At 30.1% G+C, this 21,582-nt stretch overlaps 3 protein-coding genes across 5 annotated transcripts; 2 read left to right on the plus strand and 1 right to left on the minus strand.

Annotated features, from left to right (window-relative positions):
• Positions 1 to 478: 478 nt before the first annotated feature.
• Positions 479 to 13,332, plus strand: LOC114930321 (arylalkylamine N-acetyltransferase 1). Of its 3 annotated transcripts, none has more exons than XM_029302081.2 (4): positions 479 to 761; positions 9,565 to 9,832; positions 11,940 to 12,156; positions 12,243 to 13,332. In XM_029302081.2, exons 1-4 carry the CDS (start codon positions 741 to 743, stop codon positions 12,439 to 12,441), a joined length of 705 nt encoding a protein of 234 aa, XP_029157914.1. In that variant the 5' UTR covers positions 479 to 740; the 3' UTR covers positions 12,442 to 13,332. The 3 variants fall into 3 exon arrangements, with proteins under 3 accessions (XP_029157914.1, XP_029157918.1, XP_029157911.1); XM_029302085.2 differs by lacking the exon at positions 479 to 761 and adding an exon at positions 2,407 to 2,654; XM_029302078.2 differs by lacking the exon at positions 479 to 761 and adding an exon at positions 7,448 to 7,983.
• LOC114930340 (dnaJ homolog subfamily C member 4) lies at positions 12,867 to 16,000 on the minus strand. The gene is made up of 4 exons (XM_029302097.2): positions 15,806 to 16,000; positions 15,501 to 15,591; positions 15,048 to 15,205; positions 12,867 to 13,230 (listed from the first exon to the last, which is right to left on the minus strand). Exons 1-4 carry the CDS (start codon positions 15,877 to 15,879, stop codon positions 12,915 to 12,917), a joined length of 639 nt encoding a protein of 212 aa, XP_029157930.1. The 5' UTR covers positions 15,880 to 16,000; the 3' UTR covers positions 12,867 to 12,914.
• Positions 16,001 to 16,301: 301 nt separating this feature from the next.
• LOC114929686 (maternal embryonic leucine zipper kinase) lies at positions 16,302 to 20,393 on the plus strand. The gene is made up of 13 exons (XM_029301323.2): positions 16,302 to 16,578; positions 16,983 to 17,133; positions 17,217 to 17,326; positions 17,390 to 17,543; positions 17,623 to 17,729; positions 17,814 to 17,981; positions 18,056 to 18,253; positions 18,323 to 18,542; positions 19,130 to 19,199; positions 19,282 to 19,432; positions 19,531 to 19,634; positions 19,710 to 19,984; positions 20,120 to 20,393. Exons 1-12 carry the CDS (start codon positions 16,435 to 16,437, stop codon positions 19,981 to 19,983), a joined length of 1,851 nt encoding a protein of 616 aa, XP_029157156.1. The 5' UTR covers positions 16,302 to 16,434; the 3' UTR covers position 19,984; positions 20,120 to 20,393.
• Positions 20,394 to 21,582: the final 1,189 nt, after the last annotated feature.

Here is a 21,582-nt window from a genome sequence, read left to right on the forward strand (position 1 = left end):
ATTAGATTAAATAGCTCTTTAATCGCGACATAAAAGCATTACTGATATAAGTAAATGAGATTTTACGGCGAGATAGTCCTGTTTAAATCGTATGCGCGTTTGAAAGTAAATTGCGCAAATAATCATGTACATTTTAACGTATTATTGTAAATTCATAATGATAATTAATTAAACGGCGTTTTATCGATGAATTCAAGATAACGTCATTAAATACGTTTGTTTTCTAGCATTCGTGTTAACACGTGAACTCTTCAGATTGAAAACAGAATTGACAGAGAATTGCAAATTCAATATAGTTAATCAAAAAAGGAAAAGGAATAAGAGAAGCAGATATCGATAAGGTATCGATAAGAATTTAATTAATTTCCGAGTAATAGAAGAATAAACACATTGATAGTGTATTTTGATTAGAAAATTTTTCAGTCTATGAGCGTGGTTGTATTACATCAAATAATGCCATAATAAGTTAGTCAATGCACGTAGCAGATCTCTATATATACGAAAGCACTCGTGTATCAGTATGCAAGGGGAGATTAGGGGACCATTTACTTTGATAACCATGGATCTCACTTCCTAATCGAATTTAATGGAGAAATAAACGAGGGGGAGTCTCATATATTATATATGTCGCCGGATAGTAATAACCCTTCCCTGATCATCCTTCTCACACTGTCAGTGCGTAGTTGGCAGTATACGTTAAAGGAAACAGGGTGTCGTACGCATTTTTCAACGAGGAAACGATGTCCGTTCGTCAGGACAAGGTACGTAAAAAAGATACATAAAAAGAGATTTAGGTACGGAGAATTTTTTCTAGAGAGCTGATTTTTATTTCGGGCATCGCGTTGTACATACGAATACTTTCGCTTCTTCGGCACTCTTTATACGCGATTGCGATAATTAACCCATCGCGAATCGTTAATTTAAGAGTAAACATCTTAAGTTGAAGTAGCATCGTCGTTAATACGACTGCACATTTGCGATAATGAAAGAAATGTCTCTTAATCAATTTAGAAATTCAGCGAATATATAGCTTAATTATAAGCTAGACTTGTCTATATTGTGTTGTGCGATATCATTTTATTACTCTGCAAAAAATATGTGCATGATCTTATCTGATATGTAATTATTAAACATAAATAATAATTTATCATGTTCTTCTATACATGTATGTTTAAATGTAAATGTGACAACTTTTTATCACAAGTCAAGCAATTATTAATAAAATATTAGAATTTATGAATTAAATACCCATTCAGGTGATCTAAATATAGTATAAATTTTAATATAAATTGAAATTAATATAAAAATAAAATAACTAAAACGCGTTATTTTATTTTATATTTTTACAATATATATAATTAAACATTCTAAAAAGTATATATATTAAAATCTTAGTATCAAAAATATTTTCCTAATTCTATGTAGCAGTGTCAGCCATTCTAAGTTCGGATTGTAAGGTATGCGTTATATATAAGCGGCTATGCCAATAATAACTTCTGTTGAATACCTATGTAAACAGCAAAACACGAAAGTCAAGCCGAGACGAACGCATGAATATATATGTATGATATTTGAATATATTATGAAAATAATTATTCAAAATTATTTCATATAAAAATTGTTTCGTAAGAATGGTGATCAAAAATATTATAAATTGTTGCAAACTAATCCGTAGAATGCGGTAAACATTATGATAAAACAAATCTCGACAGCGGTGCGAATATTGTTGTTCAACTGTCGATTCGAATCATTTAATTAAAATCAATTCTAATGCATTAACAATCAATTGAACACCACGTGCCACGACAATCGCGATATCATATCAATATAATATAAAAGATGATTTATATAGCGCACAGCCCCTGTCATTTACAGATTATACAGATTCTACTGATTGATTTAAAATGAATCTGTTTTTAAATAAAAACAAAGTTGTCGAAAATGATACTTAAAAGATGCGAATAGATAAAAGGTTTATTGAAAGTAGTAAATTCGAATGTAAAATCTTATATCTTTAAGGTCACATATAGATTTTTATTCAACTCTTTGATACTTGGAGTTATCTGTAGATAATTAATTCTGAAAATTAAGTGGTCCCCCCCAAAAGACATTATTTCCCTCCCAAAACACATCTTTGATTTTATACATTAAATTTTTGACAGATAAAAATTTAAAACTACTCAAAGAATTTTGAGATAAAGTGTCTCGGTAAATCTGAGACATCCTGTATCGCAGCTTTTAATGCTACAAAATAATCTCAATTAGATAAATTGAAAAATTGATGACTCATCGAATGATAGTGCGCTTATCTAATTGTAAATGTTTGATATCCCCGTATTTCGCCAAGCAAAGTGCAACAGCGATATTATGATAAACAGAAACGACCAAACGTGTGCCAATAACTATTACAGATAATAAAAACATTTGTTGTCGACGCACAGTGCGTTGCGGGTCGTGTGCGAGTCGCGATTTTCTCCGACGAGTTTGATTTGCAGCGCGCGTTTTCGGCAACGCATGAAATTCGCGATCACTTATACATCCATCCCGGGCGATCGGGATCATAGCATCCGGCATCTGCGCGCTCAATAACACGCGGATCAGATCAGAGCAGAGAGCAACAGAAGCGGAACGAGGCTTTTCGCAGATGCAGTCAAGTGTGTACTTTACTCTGTTTTTGTGATGCAATGCACACGCGTGTGCAGATCTCGTGCGATACGCGATTAATAAATGCATTATCTGCATCCGCTAATTGTTTCGACAAATTTTCGCTTAATCACGATCGCAATTATACTTATTGCATGTAAACGGCTTCAGGCATTAACGCTATTAATTTTTATAAAAGTTATCGTGCCTAAACTTTAGCTATGGTAACTATCTTTTAGCTATAATTTAACGGAGAATTCTATAACTAAAATTTAGCTATAGTAGCTAATTTTTTTTCATGATTGTATCATATAACGAGACGTGCTGTAAAATGGGATATGCTAAAAATAACAACTGGTCACTCCCGCTTATCCCTAGAAAGTCAATTAAAAGTCTAACTGATGACTACAACTGTAGTACCTGAGTATTGTGAGATGCTATTCTGTTCGGCTACCGATAACTGTTCGATCTTGTTGCGTACGTATTTTGACATATCAAAAAACATGCGTAACGACACGAGCTATCGATAGCTATGTATAGAATAGTGTCCCTAGAATAAGATATGTCAGTATTACAAGCCAATATCGTCCAGAAACAGTGACTAAGTCGCGCGAAGGTGCGGCTAAGAATTGCGAAGCATCCCGATGGTCGCGTCCTTTGATCACAACATTTGATAAGCGAAATTATCGATAAACGATCGACAATGAAATATAGGAGTCTCTCTTGAGCATTCTTTCTGTTTCTTTCGAACCGGATACGGTAACCGGAATCCCAATATTCTAATTATATAGTTTTCGCGTTCGACGAATGAGGAGGGGATAGCAAGTGAACGGTAAAATTTTGTACGAGAAACGGGACCTTTAGAAGATTTATTAGAACAATTGTCCTTGAAGTGCAAGGGTAAATTGCATATATACTTTAAATGTACCAATCGCTTTATATTTCTCTTGCATGGATTAGTGCAAATTTTTATTTTTTTATTGTTATAGATAATTTCATACAACTAACGCGAACCTATAATGTTAATAAACTATTATAATTTTTATTACTATATTTTTATATATATATGTAATATTATAATTTTTTAATATTATTCTCTCTTATTGTTAGTCGAGTGTTTTTAATTTGATGGTAGAATGACACGAAACAAGATCGCTTCGATGATATTGTATATCTATCAGCCATATCAAGTATCCCGATATTCAGACTGAAGCTTTATTCAATCATTCATCATTTACAAACATTATTTTTGTTAAATTTATAATAAATTACTTATAAAATTAAATTATATAGAGAAAAACATGTCAAATAGACAGATAATAAAAAATTGGCAGTAATAGATGTTTGCTACAGTTGAAAAATATGAAATTATACGAAAATATTAGTTATAAAAAGAACGATAAATATTTTTTCATAAAGATTTAATCGTGGAAATCATCATTCAATCCGTTCAATTAAATTAAATCAGTTCGATAAAAATAACCGCAAGTACACATTCCTCCAAATAATTGATTTTGACCTTAATCGGACCACAACCAAAGATTGAGAAGGTCAGTTTTAACATCTTGATTCTACAGCGCACCTGCGATTTATCGGAGCACCTTCTTCCACGGAAAACAGTCGCAATCGTAACGTATTATACGTTTTGATAAATCGGTTTTAGAGACACTATTATAGGCGTGATATTGCGGCCTTGAGCGAACGGTCAATAGGTTTTTGCTATTGCGTCTATCGAATGCATATGCCGTTCATTACGCGGATGACGCTTCAGCAAAAAAGTAACGTTTTCAGATACACGATCAGACACACCCCTTCATTTATACGATAAAAATAGAGAAGTTGTATCAACACATCACGTAACATTTTTGTTCATCTTAGCTAAAAAATTCAAAGTTATATCTAAATTTGAATTTATATCTAAAAATTTATTTATTTATTAGAGTTTCTTATCGAATTATGTTATAGCTTTTGATATTATTTTTCAAGCTGCTTGAGCAAATAATCTTTATCAAAAGAAAAATGAAAATTTGAAAAATTAATGCTGAAAACAATTAAAATGTAATAATAATCATGAAAAAGATCAGAATAAAAATGGATTTAGAAGGATAAAGATTTTCAAACTTTTAAATACGATTTAACATATAAATAAATAATGAAATCCAGGTTTTTGATGACTACATTGTAAATAGATAAAATTAATATTAGTTTATATCAGTTCTGATAAATTGCAACACTTAATTACTAGGAAATGATGTGTCAGTTTAACGAAACTTATGTGTTAAATTCAGTATCTTTTATCTATGCGTTTGCATATCCCCTATATCGTACAGAGAGAGATAGAGAGAAAATATTAAAGTATACCAATATAAATTCTAGTCTTTCTAGTTCTATTATTACTCATATTTAATATCTTGTGTATTAGAAAAAAAATATTAATTAATTTGGGTTTCAAAAATAAAAATTGACTTATACTATTAAAGAAAAAATTAAAATTTGGAAATTGTAATTTTTTTCCCGATAAACCGAAATTTACAAGTCACTATATTTTTATTTTAAAATTAAAATTATGTTAAACACGTCTTTGCACACATGTTGACAAACAAGTTGCTTTCGACGTGGCTATGTAATACAATCCTTCGTGAAACTTGATTCACGACCGCTTCAAAATGAACTAAATAATCGTGAGATGTAGCATATATAATGAATTAATTACTTTAATAATTCTCAATTTATTTTTGTAAATTTCTTAATTTATTTTTAAAATTGTTAAATAAAAAGTTTTACTAGAGCAATATGTCAAAATGACTATCACACATATTGTATCTATTAATTAAATTAATTGAGTCGAAAAGTCAATTTAACTTTAGTAGTTTAAATCATCAGGATGTTATGGTAACTCGAGAACCAATCTACAAAAATGTCTATTTTCTAAAGCATTTAAGTCTGTCGAATCTCCTTGAAATTATTTTGCGGGCTAATATTGACATCAGATTGCATGCAAGAATTAAACTGTTTACTAGGCAGATGCACAGATATTAGACTGATGCGACAAACGTAAGCACGCATAAATGCAAACGCTTAAGTAGAGATAATACAGTGATATACTGTAGGATTCTGTTTTCAAAATAAACCAATTGTTACTCTTGCTTGATCAACCATAAAAGGCCATTAATAAAAAAAATCAATTTTTAATATCTCATAGCTCTTTAATTTATCTCTCTCAAATAAATTTACATTTGACACAAAAAGAAAATGGGAATATTGTAATAAAAAAAAAACTTCTATCGCTGCACATAGTTCATTAACTTTTTAGTTAATGAACTTACATCAGCTGACTAGAAAGAGGTGAAAGGTATTTGTTTTCGTTGACACTTTGTATCTATACACAAGGAGAATTTTCTTTTAAAATTTACTCTGAAAATCATGGTAATTGTGGTGTGATAATATGGTATTAGAAGAATTTTATGAGTTTTTCTGATTAATATTTATCATAATAAAAAAATTAATATCTATCACAATAAAATGTAAAATAGGTTCGATTAATTCTATTATGTACATACTTTTATTGTCGTAAATCAGAGACTCTTATAAAATTCTTTCAATACTGTGTGTATTGTCCCACGATTACCATGATTTTCAGAGTAAATTCTAAGAGAAAATTTTGTCCGTGTACGAAACTGTTAAGTACCATCGATTTTTTAAGTGGGGTAATTATCGTATATTAAAAAATGCACATGCAAAATGAATGCTTAAGTATATTTCCGTTATGTTTTCACTTATTATGCAAAGATCATTTTAGATTAGATTCAAAATAATCTCAATGTATATTTATGCTTTATAAAAGTAGACAATTGAAACAAGTTTTGAAAAGAATGTCAAAATATGATAGCTAATTTTTTTCAGTAATCGGTTTTTTCCGTGACGTAAACGATATTAATGCAAAATGTCATAAAAATAGTAAGATATATAGATAAGCTTTTTGTTATATCTATGATAAACCAGTTTTTGATTTCCATACACAATGCAAATTACAATAACTAGGTAAAGATTTTTATTACGGTAGCAATCGCATGTTAATTTAAAATTGCGGATCGAATAATAAAGCGATACTAATTTTACATGTTTTTATTTGCTCATTAAGCGCAAGAACATGTCTGCAAGTCGGGCTCTCCAATTGGACGAATTTATTTGCAATACTTTTCGTCTCGTTCCTCAAGAAACGTACACGTGCATACAAGTGCAAGATAAATATTAACGTTCCATTAATTTAATCACTTTTTAAAGTTAAATAATGTCTAATGTATATAATAGAACAAGCACGTTTGAGTGTTAAAACTACGGATGTACCAATTAACGTTCATTATTTCTTACAATATGCACGACCGTGTTACGTCAAACATCAATGTCAAACGGAAGTTATTCTCCGATTTCGTATACAACACGCGATGATATATTTCTCTATAAATTCTAAATAACAAACCGACCCAAAATCATGTAGTCCTACGGACTATTATCTATCTGCATGCAATGTAGAAACACGCACTAAACAATCTGCCAATCTATTCTAGCTATAAAAATATTTAATATTAAATTTTACTTGTCCTAATAATATAAATGCGAATTAAGTAGACCACACATTAAACATATGTAAAATATGAAATGCGTTTATGTTTATTTCAGAAAATATTGTGTTTATATTTCAGAAAATGATAAAATTTTGTCTCAATATATCTCGGAAATTTTTATCCAATCTTACATTTCGAATCAATGTTACTTACTCTATAATGAAAAAGTGATAAAAACATAGGATTTACATAGCTTATCATGAAATAAATGCTAGCAAAATTATACAAAGCTTTAGCATAATTATATGATGATAGTCACGATCGAGAGATATACTTCGATATTAAAATGTGAACGGAGGCGTTACTAATCCTAAGTATCCTAAACTATATATGTCTGTCCCTGAACCTGTCAGAACGCCTTCTGCCGCTATTGCGGAGTGTATATAAGATAGACGGAGTGCTATCTCAATGTTAGATGACCACTGCATTCGACGACAGCAACTGACAGAATCGTACTCTAAGCGCTTAGGAGTTGCTTCCCCAGAAGCAATTGTTACACGCAATTTATAACGACGATCTCGCGATCGAAAAGTTTCTGACAGTTATTTCGATATCCTTATTACCGAACGAAGAAGTGCAATAAAGTTCGCGAATTTTAAAATCATTCATCATGGAGAAATTACGTGCAAATCTGGTCGATGTGATGCGTATCGACAGCGACAAGACTACCACTACTACTTTCGTGAAAGAAGCACCGAAGATTACGAAATATTCGGTAAGAAGTTAGAATCAGGATCAATTCGATAAAAAAATTCAGAAAACAATTGCATATTGCTTTAAAAATTTTTTTTTTAAATTTGACATCGATGCGAATTGCACATCGCATTATAATTTTTTAAATGTCTGAAGTTTAAGACATAATAATTTAATTTAAATATATCGCGAGATGTTTTTTAGATTTAATATAGTTTTAGAGAGCTTTTATTTTTAATGTCATAGTATAGAAAATTAACGAAGTCATAAGTATAGAAAATTGTATATTTTAATTGAATTGAAGAGTTGGATGAATATTACTTTTTCGCAAAATCGTGATGCTTCAGCAGTATAATTTCGACTCGCAGCTGTCATAATCTTTCATTATTTATATTATGTATTACACATTTGCGGTTTTATTAATTTTTATGTAGAAAGAAAGAGAGAGAAAGGAGGAATATGGTTCACATTTTTTCGTTCTTCGTGATCCATGAGAAAATGTCCAGCGCGATGATCTAATCACTTTCCCACGGTAATTGTCGGAAATAAGAGATTATTATGCAGATTATTAATTACGTTGAAAGAAGTTGAACGTAAGATATAACTTAGTGCAAGTAAGGATCCGCTACCCTTGGCGTGATGTAACTCAAATGATGACAAAGACAATGCATCCTTATAAAGACGCAACGACGCGTAATGCTCAGGTACCGGTTACCTTAATTGCGACAAATATTATCAGCACATTACTTAATAATTATCTTCAAAATGATTTGCCGATGGAAGGACATTTCGAGCTACACGAATAATAACAGCATAACATTCAAGGCAAAGGAGTTTTACACGTTTCGCATTTATATCTTAAACAACGTGTTGCAACAAACACCTAGAAGACAAAGCTCATAATTCTAAATTCTAAAAGGTGTCTAAAAATAGAAATCCTGCTACAAATCATGCTCTTTACAGTCTTGCTTTAGATGTTTTTTTGTTTAGATCTCTCTGTCATTCGCGAAGTCCGTGCCGAAACGCACGTCACACATGCAAGAGCGATCTTATCGATTCTTATAAATCACTGCCTGGAAGTAGATCAATGACGAGTTAGCACTGGGTGACGTTGACCGCTCAATGACCGATTAACGTCATAAAATGTGATAAAACGGCGTTGAATAGAATGGGAGTGTCATACGCGCATCAACGCTAATATTCAGCGTAACAAGTTAAAGAACACTCTCATTTATGAAGGACTCCATCGAATTTTCGATCTGAGAACTATGCTATAGTTTTTTAAATTATGCTAAATATTCCATAAATGTCAAAATCACGTACTTTACAATCTCCATCAACTCAATAATCCTATCAAATACAGATAGCTATAATTAAAATAATTTTAATCTGCATTATCAAATGACTAATGAATTCGATGCTGAGAATTTGTTAATTTCATAAAATATCAATCAATTTAGAATTCTTTTATAATTTCTAAATATATCCAATATATGTAATTATAAAAAGAAAAAATATGTCTCATAAACTTCTCCTGTATATAATATTAAATAAATTTCTTCAAAAATTTCAACTCCTTAATTTTGCAACATTCTTATTTTAGTTGGCCGATTCGGCTGACGGATTGGACAGTGGTATGGACTATCACGTCGAGAAAATTACCAAGGATAACAAATTAAAAGTGCTAAAATTCCTAAGAAGGTTCTTCTTCAGAGATGAACCACTCAATCACAGTATTCAACTGATCCCAGAGGGCGAGGATAGTACTTGTACAGAACTGGAGGATTATTGCAGCCATTCATCGTTCGAAAATAACTTGAGCCTAATGGCGGTTACTGCGAATGGTACAATTATCGGTGTAGTGCTCAATGGTAAGATCACAACAGCAATTTTGAATTTTTCAAGTTTTTCTTTCCTTACATATTTATTCGTTTTATACGCGATAAACAAATTAAATGATAATTTTCTGCTCAAACGAGATACGAGTGTATCATTTATAATAGAAAAAGAAAAATAAATGTTTAATCTCGTATGATAAATGCTTTACAAAACTTATTTATTTATAGACACATCTTCTCTTTAAATCTTAAGATGAAAAGATGGCACATAATTAAATACTTGCAATAAATTTCAATACAAAATATGTTCATTATGCATATTATTTTTAGAAATAAATGTTAGCGAAGACAAATAATTTTTTTAATTATCCCACAAAAGATTGAATAATTAGTATTTATTCATTAAACTTCTTGTTTTGATCTGGCTGATATAATTAATATGTGATTGAAAATATTTCATAATCATCTATAATATTATATTAAATATCTTGTTAGTTTAATGTGCTATATCTGATCAAAAAAGAATCAATATATGTATATCTGTTAATATATTGAAGTTGAATGTTTATTTTCATCTTCCTTTATAATACGCATGTCTCGGTTAAATAGATGCAAAAATTACCATTTAATTTGAGATCTATCCGTATATGGAAATAATGTAGAGGAAAGAAACTGAAAAAGTCCAATGGTATACTATTCGGTGTTACATAAAGTGTTACGAATCTCGTAAGTTATTAATTATACCGGTTGTAATTTAAAAAAAATAATTACATCATAGATTTACTTGCTGATATTTACATTTAAATGCATGTAAGACACGCAAACAAGTCTACACAATATTCCAAAATTACAATTGGATTGCATATATGCGAGTCTCTCTTTCTCTCTCATGCTAATGATCGCGAAATACTAATAATTTAAATAATTAACTGATGTAGAGATAAATAATAATACAGATAATGGCTTAAATTATAACGGAACGAAAGATAGATTAAAACGAATATTTTTTAATTAAAATTTACATTTTTTTCAAACTAAAATAAATTTTTTGAAATATTATAAATGAAAATATTATATATCTCTATGTTAAAAGATTAAACAGATATCATGGTTCCAAATGAAAAATATAAAACCGAAAGTTAATAATAAAACATTTATGTAATATATTACGTTTTACGTTTAAGGAAAATACTAACTAAATCTTATTCTACATCATTCATTTAATCTCTTAATATGAGGAGTAATTTTATTTCAAAGTTTTATAATAATAGCAAGTATTATATACTTACATAATGCATTCTCACAAGAGAGAAAGGAAATATTTTATTAAACCTTACTATTAAAAAGATATATACATATATATATATATATATATATATATATATATATATTTAAATAATTTAAAATCGATTTTTCTTTCTTCAATAAAAAAATCGAAATATTTCACATCTTGAACTAAATTTTTGGTTCACACAAAAAAATAAGTTATTATATATTAAAATATACTTTATTAAATATTATATTAAAATATTAGTTAAAAATTATTTATATTATAAAAAATAAATTATTATTTTTTAAATTGAGAAAGAGATAAATCATGCTACATGGAAGTATAATATTCTCTCTCTTTCTCTCTCTCTCTCTCTCTCTCTCTCTCTCTTTGGATTTTTAAACGGTATATCAAGTATACTGTTTGTCCTGCTTTGTCAATTATGCAGTTAATTTAATTCATAGCTTGTCCAGTCATTAATAGCCGTCGTTAAAGCAATATACAAATGCCTTGCGTGGTTGTACAGTACATGCTATACATATGCGGGACTCTATCTATTAAAATGATTTTACGACTTTATTTTTAAAATCTCGTATGTATCATTGGAATCCAAGCAGAATTAAAAAAACATATTATATTGAAACACAAATAATAGCTTATGATTATAAATAATTTACATCACGGAAAAAAAGGAACCTTTAATTAATCATTTTAACTTAATAACCGCGTATTAATGTCTACTAAATGACCACAGTAGTTCTGTATATTAATCTACATATGTTGCATTATCGCGAATATATGTATTTAACATATAAATTATTTACATTATATATAGCTATATAAAGAATTTATCTTATTTTTTTATTACAGGTAAAGCAGATCCTCCATCGGCCGAAGAGCCAGAAGACATAGAATCGTGCAAAAACGCAAAATTTAAGAAGATACTGAGATTATTGTATTATATAGACAAAAATGTGAACGTGGATGGACGATTTCGAGATTTAAATGTTTTGGAGGTCAAAATAATTTCAGTAGATACAAATTGGAGAGGAAAAGGCGTTGGAAAGGTTCTCATAGAAAAAACGATGTGAGTATTGTCTTAATAAAAGATTTTAAGCTCAATATGGACGATGCGTTCAAATAAGCGATAAATATATTTATCTATCTTTATAGAGAAATTGCGAAGGAGGAAGGATTTCATTACGCTAGGGCGGATTGCTCGTCTTTTTTCTCCGGTAAACTTTGCGCGCGAATTGGCTTCGAAGCGATATACAAACTCAAGTATAACGACTATGTGGACGAGGAAGGAAAGCCAATCTTTTCACCTGCCTTGCCTCACACAGCAGTCGTTAGTTATATAAAGAAATTGTGAAGAGCAAAAAAAAATATGTTAAAAGTTGACATTAGAATTAAAAAATTGGTCTTTGGAATCGATAAGAAAAAAAGGTTCAGTTTCATAAGAAAATATTTAAGATATATAAGATTAGACATAATAAATATTTGTTTTGTGTTTCATCTTTCCTTCATATCATTAAAAATGCAATCATAAGTAAAAAAATAAAATTTTATAAGAATTGTTTCAAACATAATAGATTAATAGATTGAAAGCAATATTCTATATATTTAATATATTATATGACACTTTCAATTATTTTTTGGAGTAAACAAGTCTGACAAAAAAAACTAGTTTTATCCTTTTTCCAAAGTCACATCAATAGAAATTTATGTTTATATTTCTTTTTAATAGGAAAGAAAAGGATGTTGAGAAAGAGTGTGTGCAGAAATAATACTAATGCATAATAACTGACACTTTTAATTCAGTTTTTGATATAATTTATGCTAAAATTAACTATTGCTTTTACCTAGGTACTCATTAAGATCCTCTGCAGAGTTAATATTCTCTACGATATATTGATTATCATTGGATTTTTTATGCGCGACGTACCTAGTTTGTTGATATTCATTTTCTAATTTATCACTTCGAAAAATCACAATCCTTCTCATTCTGATAGAATAAAACATAAAATAAACTTGTACCAACCCTAACCCAAGGAAAAGAAAAGCCATTAGACGACCAAAGGATGCATCTGGCTTTTGTTGAGGCGGTGGCCATGGTCCTCCCGCTGAACGTACCTCATATTCCCATTGACTTCCATATTGTCTGCAATAATACATTTCATTTTTCAGTCATATTATAATTTTTATACCTACAAATAATTATAATTGTAAAATCAACTGTACAAATAAATTTCTTGGTATTCTTTTTGGAAAAATATTATTTAAAATATATATTTATATTCTATTTTAACATTATAATAATCACTGAAAATAATTAGTGAATTATGATTTATTTCAAATATTTTTTAAAACAATATACTTAAGTACAAATATATTAAGTTTTGACAATTTTTAATTTTTACTGGTTTTTAATTAAAATAGGAGATCGGTGATGCAAAAGCAATAAAAAAAATAACAATATTCTATATTGCATAATTAATTAATATTGGCCCTTTTAATATATTCAATATTTAATAAATATCCAATATATATAGTAGCCACTTAATCAATTTATTTGAAATTTATATATCTATGTTTTAAAACAGAAAATGTGAGTGTTATTATACATATCTAACTTTGCCACAAATTTTAAAGTAGAAAGTATAATTTGTATTTTATAATCAATAAACAATAAATTTTATAGTCAATAAACAATAAACAATATAATAATATAAAAAAAGGACAAAATTTCTTTGCCCTTAAAATAAATATTCATTTAATATTTGGACTTACAATCGCACGGAGTTTACTTGACGAAACTATCATATGTTTCACACTATCAACGCGATATACTATATTAACGCATAATACGATTCTTGCCCGACACTTTTTTCGACATTTCTGATACTACACTTGTAGGTGAGAGAAATCTTTTCAATAATTTTATTATATTTAATATAATTAACACAATACTAATAATTCGAACTACAGTCGCGCGGAATTTACTTGACAAAACTGTCGCACGTTCGTATCACCGACGCGATAAAACTGTATCATTGTATACAAATACAAATAATCGCCCAATATTTTCTTCGCCACTCCCGGTATTATACGTTTTTAATCTTATATAAAAGATTATTTATTCTCTCTACGTAAAATTATAACTTATTATTGTCAGATGTGACGAGGCAAGATTCTTACAATCATAATTTTGTGATAATCGTCGTATGCACAATATAATTATGATTGTAACAATTGCAGCTCAATCACAACGATTAACCAATTAGTTTTTTCAATATCACGATGTTTGATCACGATTCGCGACATAAGAATCCCGATAAATAACTGCGAGCAATAAAAAATATAAACTGCTCACAAGAAGCTCACGTTCCGATTCCGCATTCCGACCAACTGTAGTCCGATTCCAAGATTCCACGTTCGTAAAATCAAACATGGCTATCATGACGTATCACGCGCGCGAAAATACGAAAATTCTATTTTTACGCATAGCATTTATTTATCGTACAATGTCTTGTTACCATTTTAACTATCGTAAAGATTACTCCAAACTTTTCACGATTCGTGTCATCGTAATAATATTCGTGTCCATAATAAAATTGTTATATATAATATTTGCAATTTATATTCAATGTATATGTATATGTATATATAAATATATGAGATAAATTGCGATTGACTTGACTAATGTTGAAAGCGTTTAATTGACCAATTAGAGTAATCTTTGCTGTACAAATCATTAATTATTAATTATTATTAATTATTAATAAATAAGCGTTATAATATTCATTGATTGATAAATGTTTGATGATTGATTTATCATTTTTATTATATTATAAATTATTAGTACATTATATATACATATGCATGTATTCATACTCCAAATATATAAAATATGTAAGTTTAAGTTTGAAAAAAATATATTAAAGAGTCATTCAATTTTGAAAAATATATACATTTTACCTGTTTTGTGAGTTATATGTATAGGATGGATTGTATCTAGTATATCTCAAGTCTAAATCGTATTGGCGTCTGGTATTTTCTCTTCCCAAAATTGAGTAAGCTTCATTCAACTTCACAAAATCAGCATGACTGTGTTTTCCACTTATGTCAGGATGCAGCTAGCAAACAATTTATATGACTTCATATCACAGAATAGTTAGAATAGAAAGAAAGCACATTATGGATTTGTTCTTTATTGCTGCACTGCTGAACTTATTAGCTTTATTGCTGAACTAGTGCAATGAGTTAAAGTGAGACAAATATATTGTTTTATTCTAACTTACCAGTATACACTAGTTTATCAATGCAGCAATAAAGAACAAACTATATTTGGATTTATTATATCAGACAAGCTGAGGAAATTTTATATTTAACTCAATTAAAAGTAATTTATCTATACTATTTATAACATACTTGTTTCGACAATTTGATGAAAGCTCGTCTGATTTCTTTCTGCGATGCATTGGGTGAAACATTTAAGGTTTCATAATGATCTTGTTGGTATCTTTAAAAGAAATTGCATACTACATTGAAAGTATCAGGTTTGCTCTTTCTAACAGTGTCTATCTGTATATTACTCTTTCAATACTTGAAAGTAAGGTAAATATATATTTTTATCATGCATTACAGAATATAAAAAAAAAGAAAGTATTAAAAAAATGCTACTAGAAAGAACAGGTTTACTGCAAGTAAACAACAACAAAATGAGAGCAACTAACCTATAAGTTCCATAACTTCTAACTACACAAGAGACTTCCAGTTTGCACACTCGAAGAAGTTGTGCCATCATCATTTGCAGTATCTCCGAATGAAGCAATCATTTCGGAGACATTGCAAAATTATTTTGCGCATCGGTGATTTAAGTATACGTCAGATCTCTGCCATTTTTCTACTTGGTACGTAATAAAATGACATCGCGTTGCGTGCATATTTCAAGAGATGACGTTGATCGCAAAGTAAATTCCTTCATTATTGCACGTTCATATTTTATTTTATTTTATTTATTTTAAGCTAGTTTACTCTAGATTAATTATTCTATTACTATACTATATATTGTATATATATGCTCAATAAAAAAAATATTGTTACAATATTTTGCAATATTAATTTACAGTCGGTAAAGGAGAAAACCGTTTTGACGATCCTGAAGAAGACACGGTTATTTGACATTTGGCGGTACTGCGTTCTTACGTTGCATCACTGACAAGCTGGATCGCTATTGGCTGAGAGAAGTTGTTTACCGCAATTCAAAATAGTTGATGTATGCGGTCGGTTACTGTGTCGAGAGGCGAGAGCTGGGTATATTTTCCACATTTATGATCCGTATTTCGCGTACCCGGACATCACGATGGTGCGATACGCCGCCCTTAAAGGATTGTACGATCTGGAGAAGACGATCGGCAGCGGCGGCTTCGCCAAAGTCAAGTTGGCGACTCATGTCGCAACCGGTGAGAAGGTTGCCATCAAGATTATGGAAAAGACGACATTGGGCGTAAGTGTTAGGGATTATATTGTGCAAAATTATTTTCATCTCAGCGAAAGTACACTTTTAATTTTATTGCAATTTCCTTCTTTGCCTGTATGACTTGTTTTCTATTTTTGCACTGAACTAATGCAATAAGTGAGACGAGTATATTCTGTCTCACTCTAACTTATTGCACCTGTGTGCACAGTTCAGCCAGTGCAGGAATAGAAACCTTATATGTGTCAAATATCTTTATAGAATTCTTCATCTCTTTTTTTTTTTATTGAAATGTAATCTCACGCCACAATATTTATTTCAATATTTATTTGCAGGAATAGAAAACAAGCTCTATACGTGTCAAATATCTTTATAGAATTTTTTATCTGTTTTGTTTATTAAAATATGATTTCATCCCACAATATTTATTTCAGGAAGATTTACCAAGAGTGAAGCTTGAAGTGGAGGCACTCAAAACGCTGTTGCATCAACATATCTGTAGATTGTATCAAGTAATAGAGACAGAGAGTCATTATTTCATGGTATTAGAATATTGTTCCGGTGGAGAGCTTTTTGATCATATAGGTAATTTTTTTAAATATAATATGGAGAATGTTTTTATCCTCTCAAGGCACAAGTCTTAATGAAATTACATCTTTATGTTGCAGTTGAGAAAAATAAATTATCGGAAGCTGATTCTCGAAAGTTCTTTTGCCAGATAGTTTCTGCTGTTGCATATATGCACAATTTGGGATACGCTCATAGAGATTTAAAGCCTGTAAGCATATTTTCTGTTTCACAATAATTGTTATATTTGAATTGAATTATTCTTTTTATACAGGAAAATGTTTTATTGGATAAAGAAGAGAACTTAAAGTTAATTGACTTTGGACTATGTGCCAAACCTAAAATGGGGATGCAAGCGCATTTATATACTTCTTGTGGGTCTCCCACCTATGCAGCACCAGAACTCATAATGGGGAAGAAATATTTAGGTATATAAACTTTTAAAGTGTTCTAACATCAAATTTTTCATTGTAATTTAATGCTTAATGTACCAAACTTTTTGTACAGGTTCAGAAATAGACATTTGGAGCATGGGAGTTCTTCTTTATGCTTTACTATGTGGATTTTTGCCATTTGATGATAACAATTTAGAAAATTTATACAAAAAGATACTTGTAAGTTTATCAATTATTTGTGTATTCATATTTGTGTATTATTATTTGTGCATTATTTGCAAAAGTTAAACTAAATTATTTCAGAGTGGCAAATATGAGGAACCCTACTGGCTTTCTAATGATACTAAAACATTAATCAAGTCAATGCTACAAATTGATCCAATAAAAAGAATTACTATTCAAGAATTATGTCGTCATCCATGGGTTACATCAAATTCTCTGAAGCCTATAACATTCATTCACAAAACAAAAGTAAGAACTTTTTTACAATAAATAATTTTATTTTATAAATAAATATATTAAATTTTATCTTTATTTAAATATAGTTTGAAAAAGATGATGAAGTATTGAACACTATGTCTGCTATTTGTGGTGAAAATAATGAAGATATATGGAAGAAACTTATGCAAAGTGATAGGACTGATTATAGAACAGCTACGTATCTGTTATTGCTTGATAGAAAATTACGTGGACTTTCGCTAAAAATAGCATCTGTAACAAAATCTCATCTTAAGCAGGAAACGGTATGTCAAATATTTTTCTTTGATATGAAATTGATACATGAAATTAATATATATTTTCTTCTTATATAGAATGGCACTCATGTTCCACAACATGAAGTAGTGATTAACAATTTTATAACAAAACTCGATCATTCTCCAAGAAGCAGAATAAACAAAAAGCAATCTCCAGTGATCGATGTTACTTACAATGTTTTGCCTAAAAGAAATGATGAAGATAACTTTACAGAACCATGTATACCAACACGAAAAAGATTACGAAGCAGAGAACCTGATGACATATCATCGCCTAGTAAGTATTTCACCATCATTGCAATATCTTAATGTTTAGTATTATATCTTTTTTATCAACAAATAGGTTCAAATTTTTAATAAACTTATCTTGTTTAATCTTGACAGAAATTTTTCTAAGGTCAATTTTCTACTTTATTTAAAGTACATACATTTTGCATACAACAAACGTTTATCGAACGTGTTGCAGCCGCAATTAGTCTCGTAGTACATTTTCTAAAGTTTACTTCTAATTGGATGATGCTAGCACCACCTAATTAGAACTTTAATGAAAGTTTCTGACCATCATAAATTACAGCAGTCGTGCGAATAGTAGATAATTACCTCGAAAAGAGGAACGACTTGCTAATAAACGCAATTTTAACTTAAGAATACTAGTATATTTCTTCTCGAAAACTCCTTAGAAACTGCACCATCCCTCAAGCACTACCACATTTGAATCTTTACTATTTGAAAATATATTAAACTTGTATGCGTAGTATTTTATATGTACCTACGTATATTTTTTGTTAATAATATAAAATTTAAATAATATAATATTGATATATATATATGCTTATGATGTTGAAATTTTATAATTTTTTACAGCTCCAGCAAAAAAACCGCCTGACAATAGATTAGTTACTACTCCTACGCAATGTGTAACACCAGATTCTAGGTAAAAAAACTTGTGAATTAATATATACAAAAATAATATATAATAGATATATCATATTTAAAGATATTATAAATATTTTTAGAATTTCACAAGCATCTACACCAGGCAGTGCAAGAAAAGTTATAATGGGATTAGAACGAGGATTGAATCGTGTGAGATATGTTCTCACACCAAAGAAACGAGTGAAAAATGAAAATATAGATCCCGAGGAACCGAATATACTCTCAGGAAAGGTATATAGTTAATAGTCACAATCATAAGACAAAATAAAAATATTGTCAAAAAAATCGCTTAATTTTAAATGATAGTAAATGTTCTTTTGTTTTCAAAGGGATTATCTAATGTGTCTGCGACGTGCAGCGGTTGTCCAAAATATGTCCTCTCGAAATTGAGATGTGCTCTTCGACGAAAGGGTGTAATGTGCCGTCAGAAAGGGTAATTAGAAATATTTTTAAACATTTAATATTTTATTTTCTTTGCAGTTGCATTATCAAAGATTATATGTTGTAGATTTATTCTGCAAGGGGAGACTGAAGAGTTCTTTTCAGAAAATAAGAAAGATTTGTCCAAGTCAATTTCCTCGCTAAATACCTGTTCCTTCGAGCTTGAAGTTTGCCTCTTGGAGATTGGTCCAAATGGAAAACGGTTAGTTGGCATTCGTCGAAAAAGACTAAAGGGTGACGCGTGGGTCTACAAACGTGTCTGTGAAGAGATACTTGCTCTCACAGCAGAGGACATTTCTACGAACCCAGAAGATTCCTTCGAGTCCAAATATCCTATTTGAGGTAGCTTTTTATATATATTTTATTATTTATGATTTCTTGATACATGCGCTTTGAATAATCTGATGGTAAGAGACACTTGCACGTGTCTTGATCTCTTATAATAGTTATATAAATACAAAAGATTGTTTTTTTTAGAAGGGATTTATGGGAGAATGTATATGTGCAACGCATAGTATAAGCCTTAAAAATATGCAATTTTTTAGTTTACTCACATTTAATTATTACGAAGAGAGATTATTTTGATATAACATTTATTTCTTAGAGATTAAAACTAGATATATGACTAAAATATAACAGATCTATAAAGATCTATAAAAAATATTCCTGAAGTGCGGGTTGTAATCGTATAAGTGGAAATAATGTAATAATATTTATGCGATAAGCTAATAAATTTATAAATTACACTACACTCACATATATATTTTTCACATTATTTATATGTTATATTAAAATAACAATAGAATAGATATCCATTATAATATAACATTATCCTATAACTAACTGTTCTGATACTAACAAAAGAATATTCCGACCGAAATAATCGACTATTTCATGTATAGCACAAAGAAATTTCTTGCGCGCATGGAGCACTTAAAGCCCTTTCTGTCCGGAATATGTAAAGCTCAATTTCGCGTTTATACCACAGATATAAAGTATCGCGGCCCGTTTGAAGCGGTCTGCCGTTACATAGAGCTATATAGACAGGCGAAGATATAAAATCACCACAAATCGATCAGCATAAAGTGGAGTAGCGGCGCGTATACATCTTCGTTTTCGCTTTATGGGAGAGAAGACGAGAGAAAGGAAGAGACTACCGACCCTTTACCTCTGCCTCTCACTCAATAATCGTCGGATCCTCCCTCTCTCTCGCACACAAACCCATATCGACAGACGTAGATCGCGGTCCATCGTTTTTTCTCCCTCGCCGATTCGGTATCGGCGCGAGACAAAGCCCGGTTGCTGGCGGTCCACGATCTTGCAATTGCTGTACTCGCGGCGAAAAAGAGAAAAAACGATAAGAGAAAAGACGATTACCCGCAAAATTGTTATACGACGACGCGAGGCATCATCTACGGCACGGCATCTTTTGGAAGTTTCTGCGGAAAGTGGAGGTGAAACGTTGGAAGAAAGGAAGGACGAAGGAGAGTTAGTGCAGTATTAACGCATCCAAAAGCGACATAAATATTCATAAAAGAAGTAAATGAAGATAGAGCTTCTCGTGCGAATCATAGAAATCACATTTCGATGTAATAAGCTGCGACGATTAATTGTAAACATTTAGAATTAATTCGAAGTCATAAAAAATCAATACGAGAGGATTGCGTAATGAAATTACTCTCTGCACGTGATATATGTAAGTCTCTAAGTCGACGGAATATAAATTGTAATTAACTGCGCACGCACGTGCACTTTGCGATCTTCAATTCATCATTGCCTTTAAGCTGAAAGGACTGAAGCGAAATACAAGAATATATATGCATGTCTAATTCATTACATGTTTGTTTAAAATAATTCTATATCATATCTTTGTGCAATCTGTGTGTATATTCAACATTTGCGGATTATATATTTATCATATAATTATATACATATAATAA

Source organism: Nylanderia fulva, unplaced genomic scaffold (genome assembly GCF_048542155.1).
Source record: "Nylanderia fulva isolate GAGA-0341 unplaced genomic scaffold, ASM4854215v1 Scaffold38, whole genome shotgun sequence".
NCBI lineage: Eukaryota > Metazoa > Arthropoda > Insecta > Hymenoptera > Formicidae > Nylanderia > Nylanderia fulva.

Coding starts and splice junctions, on each gene's coding strand:
- LOC114930321 (XM_029302078.2), top strand. CDS start 7,879: ATGGAGAAATTACGTGCAAATCTGGTCGATGTGATGCGTATCGACAGC. Junction 9,833..11,939: donor TATCGGTGTAGTGCTCAATG/GTAAGATCACAA, acceptor TTTTTATTACAG/GTAAAGCAGATCCTCCATCG. Junction 12,157..12,242: donor GTTCTCATAGAAAAAACGAT/GTGAGTATTGTC, acceptor CTATCTTTATAG/AGAAATTGCGAAGGAGGAAG.
- LOC114930340 (XM_029302097.2), bottom strand. CDS start 15,879: ATGATGATGGCACAACTTCTTCGAGTGTGCAAACTGGAAGTCTCTTGT. Junction 15,592..15,805: donor AGAAGTTATGGAACTTATAG/GTTAGTTGCTCT, acceptor TTTCTTTTAAAG/ATACCAACAAGATCATTATG. Junction 13,231..15,047: donor ACATATAACTCACAAAACAG/GTAAAATGTATA, acceptor GTATTATTGCAG/ACAATATGGAAGTCAATGGG.
- LOC114929686 (XM_029301323.2), top strand. CDS start 16,435: ATGGTGCGATACGCCGCCCTTAAAGGATTGTACGATCTGGAGAAGACG. Junction 17,730..17,813: donor ATTTATACAAAAAGATACTT/GTAAGTTTATCA, acceptor AAATTATTTCAG/AGTGGCAAATATGAGGAACC. Junction 19,433..19,530: donor CGAATATACTCTCAGGAAAG/GTATATAGTTAA, acceptor TTGTTTTCAAAG/GGATTATCTAATGTGTCTGC.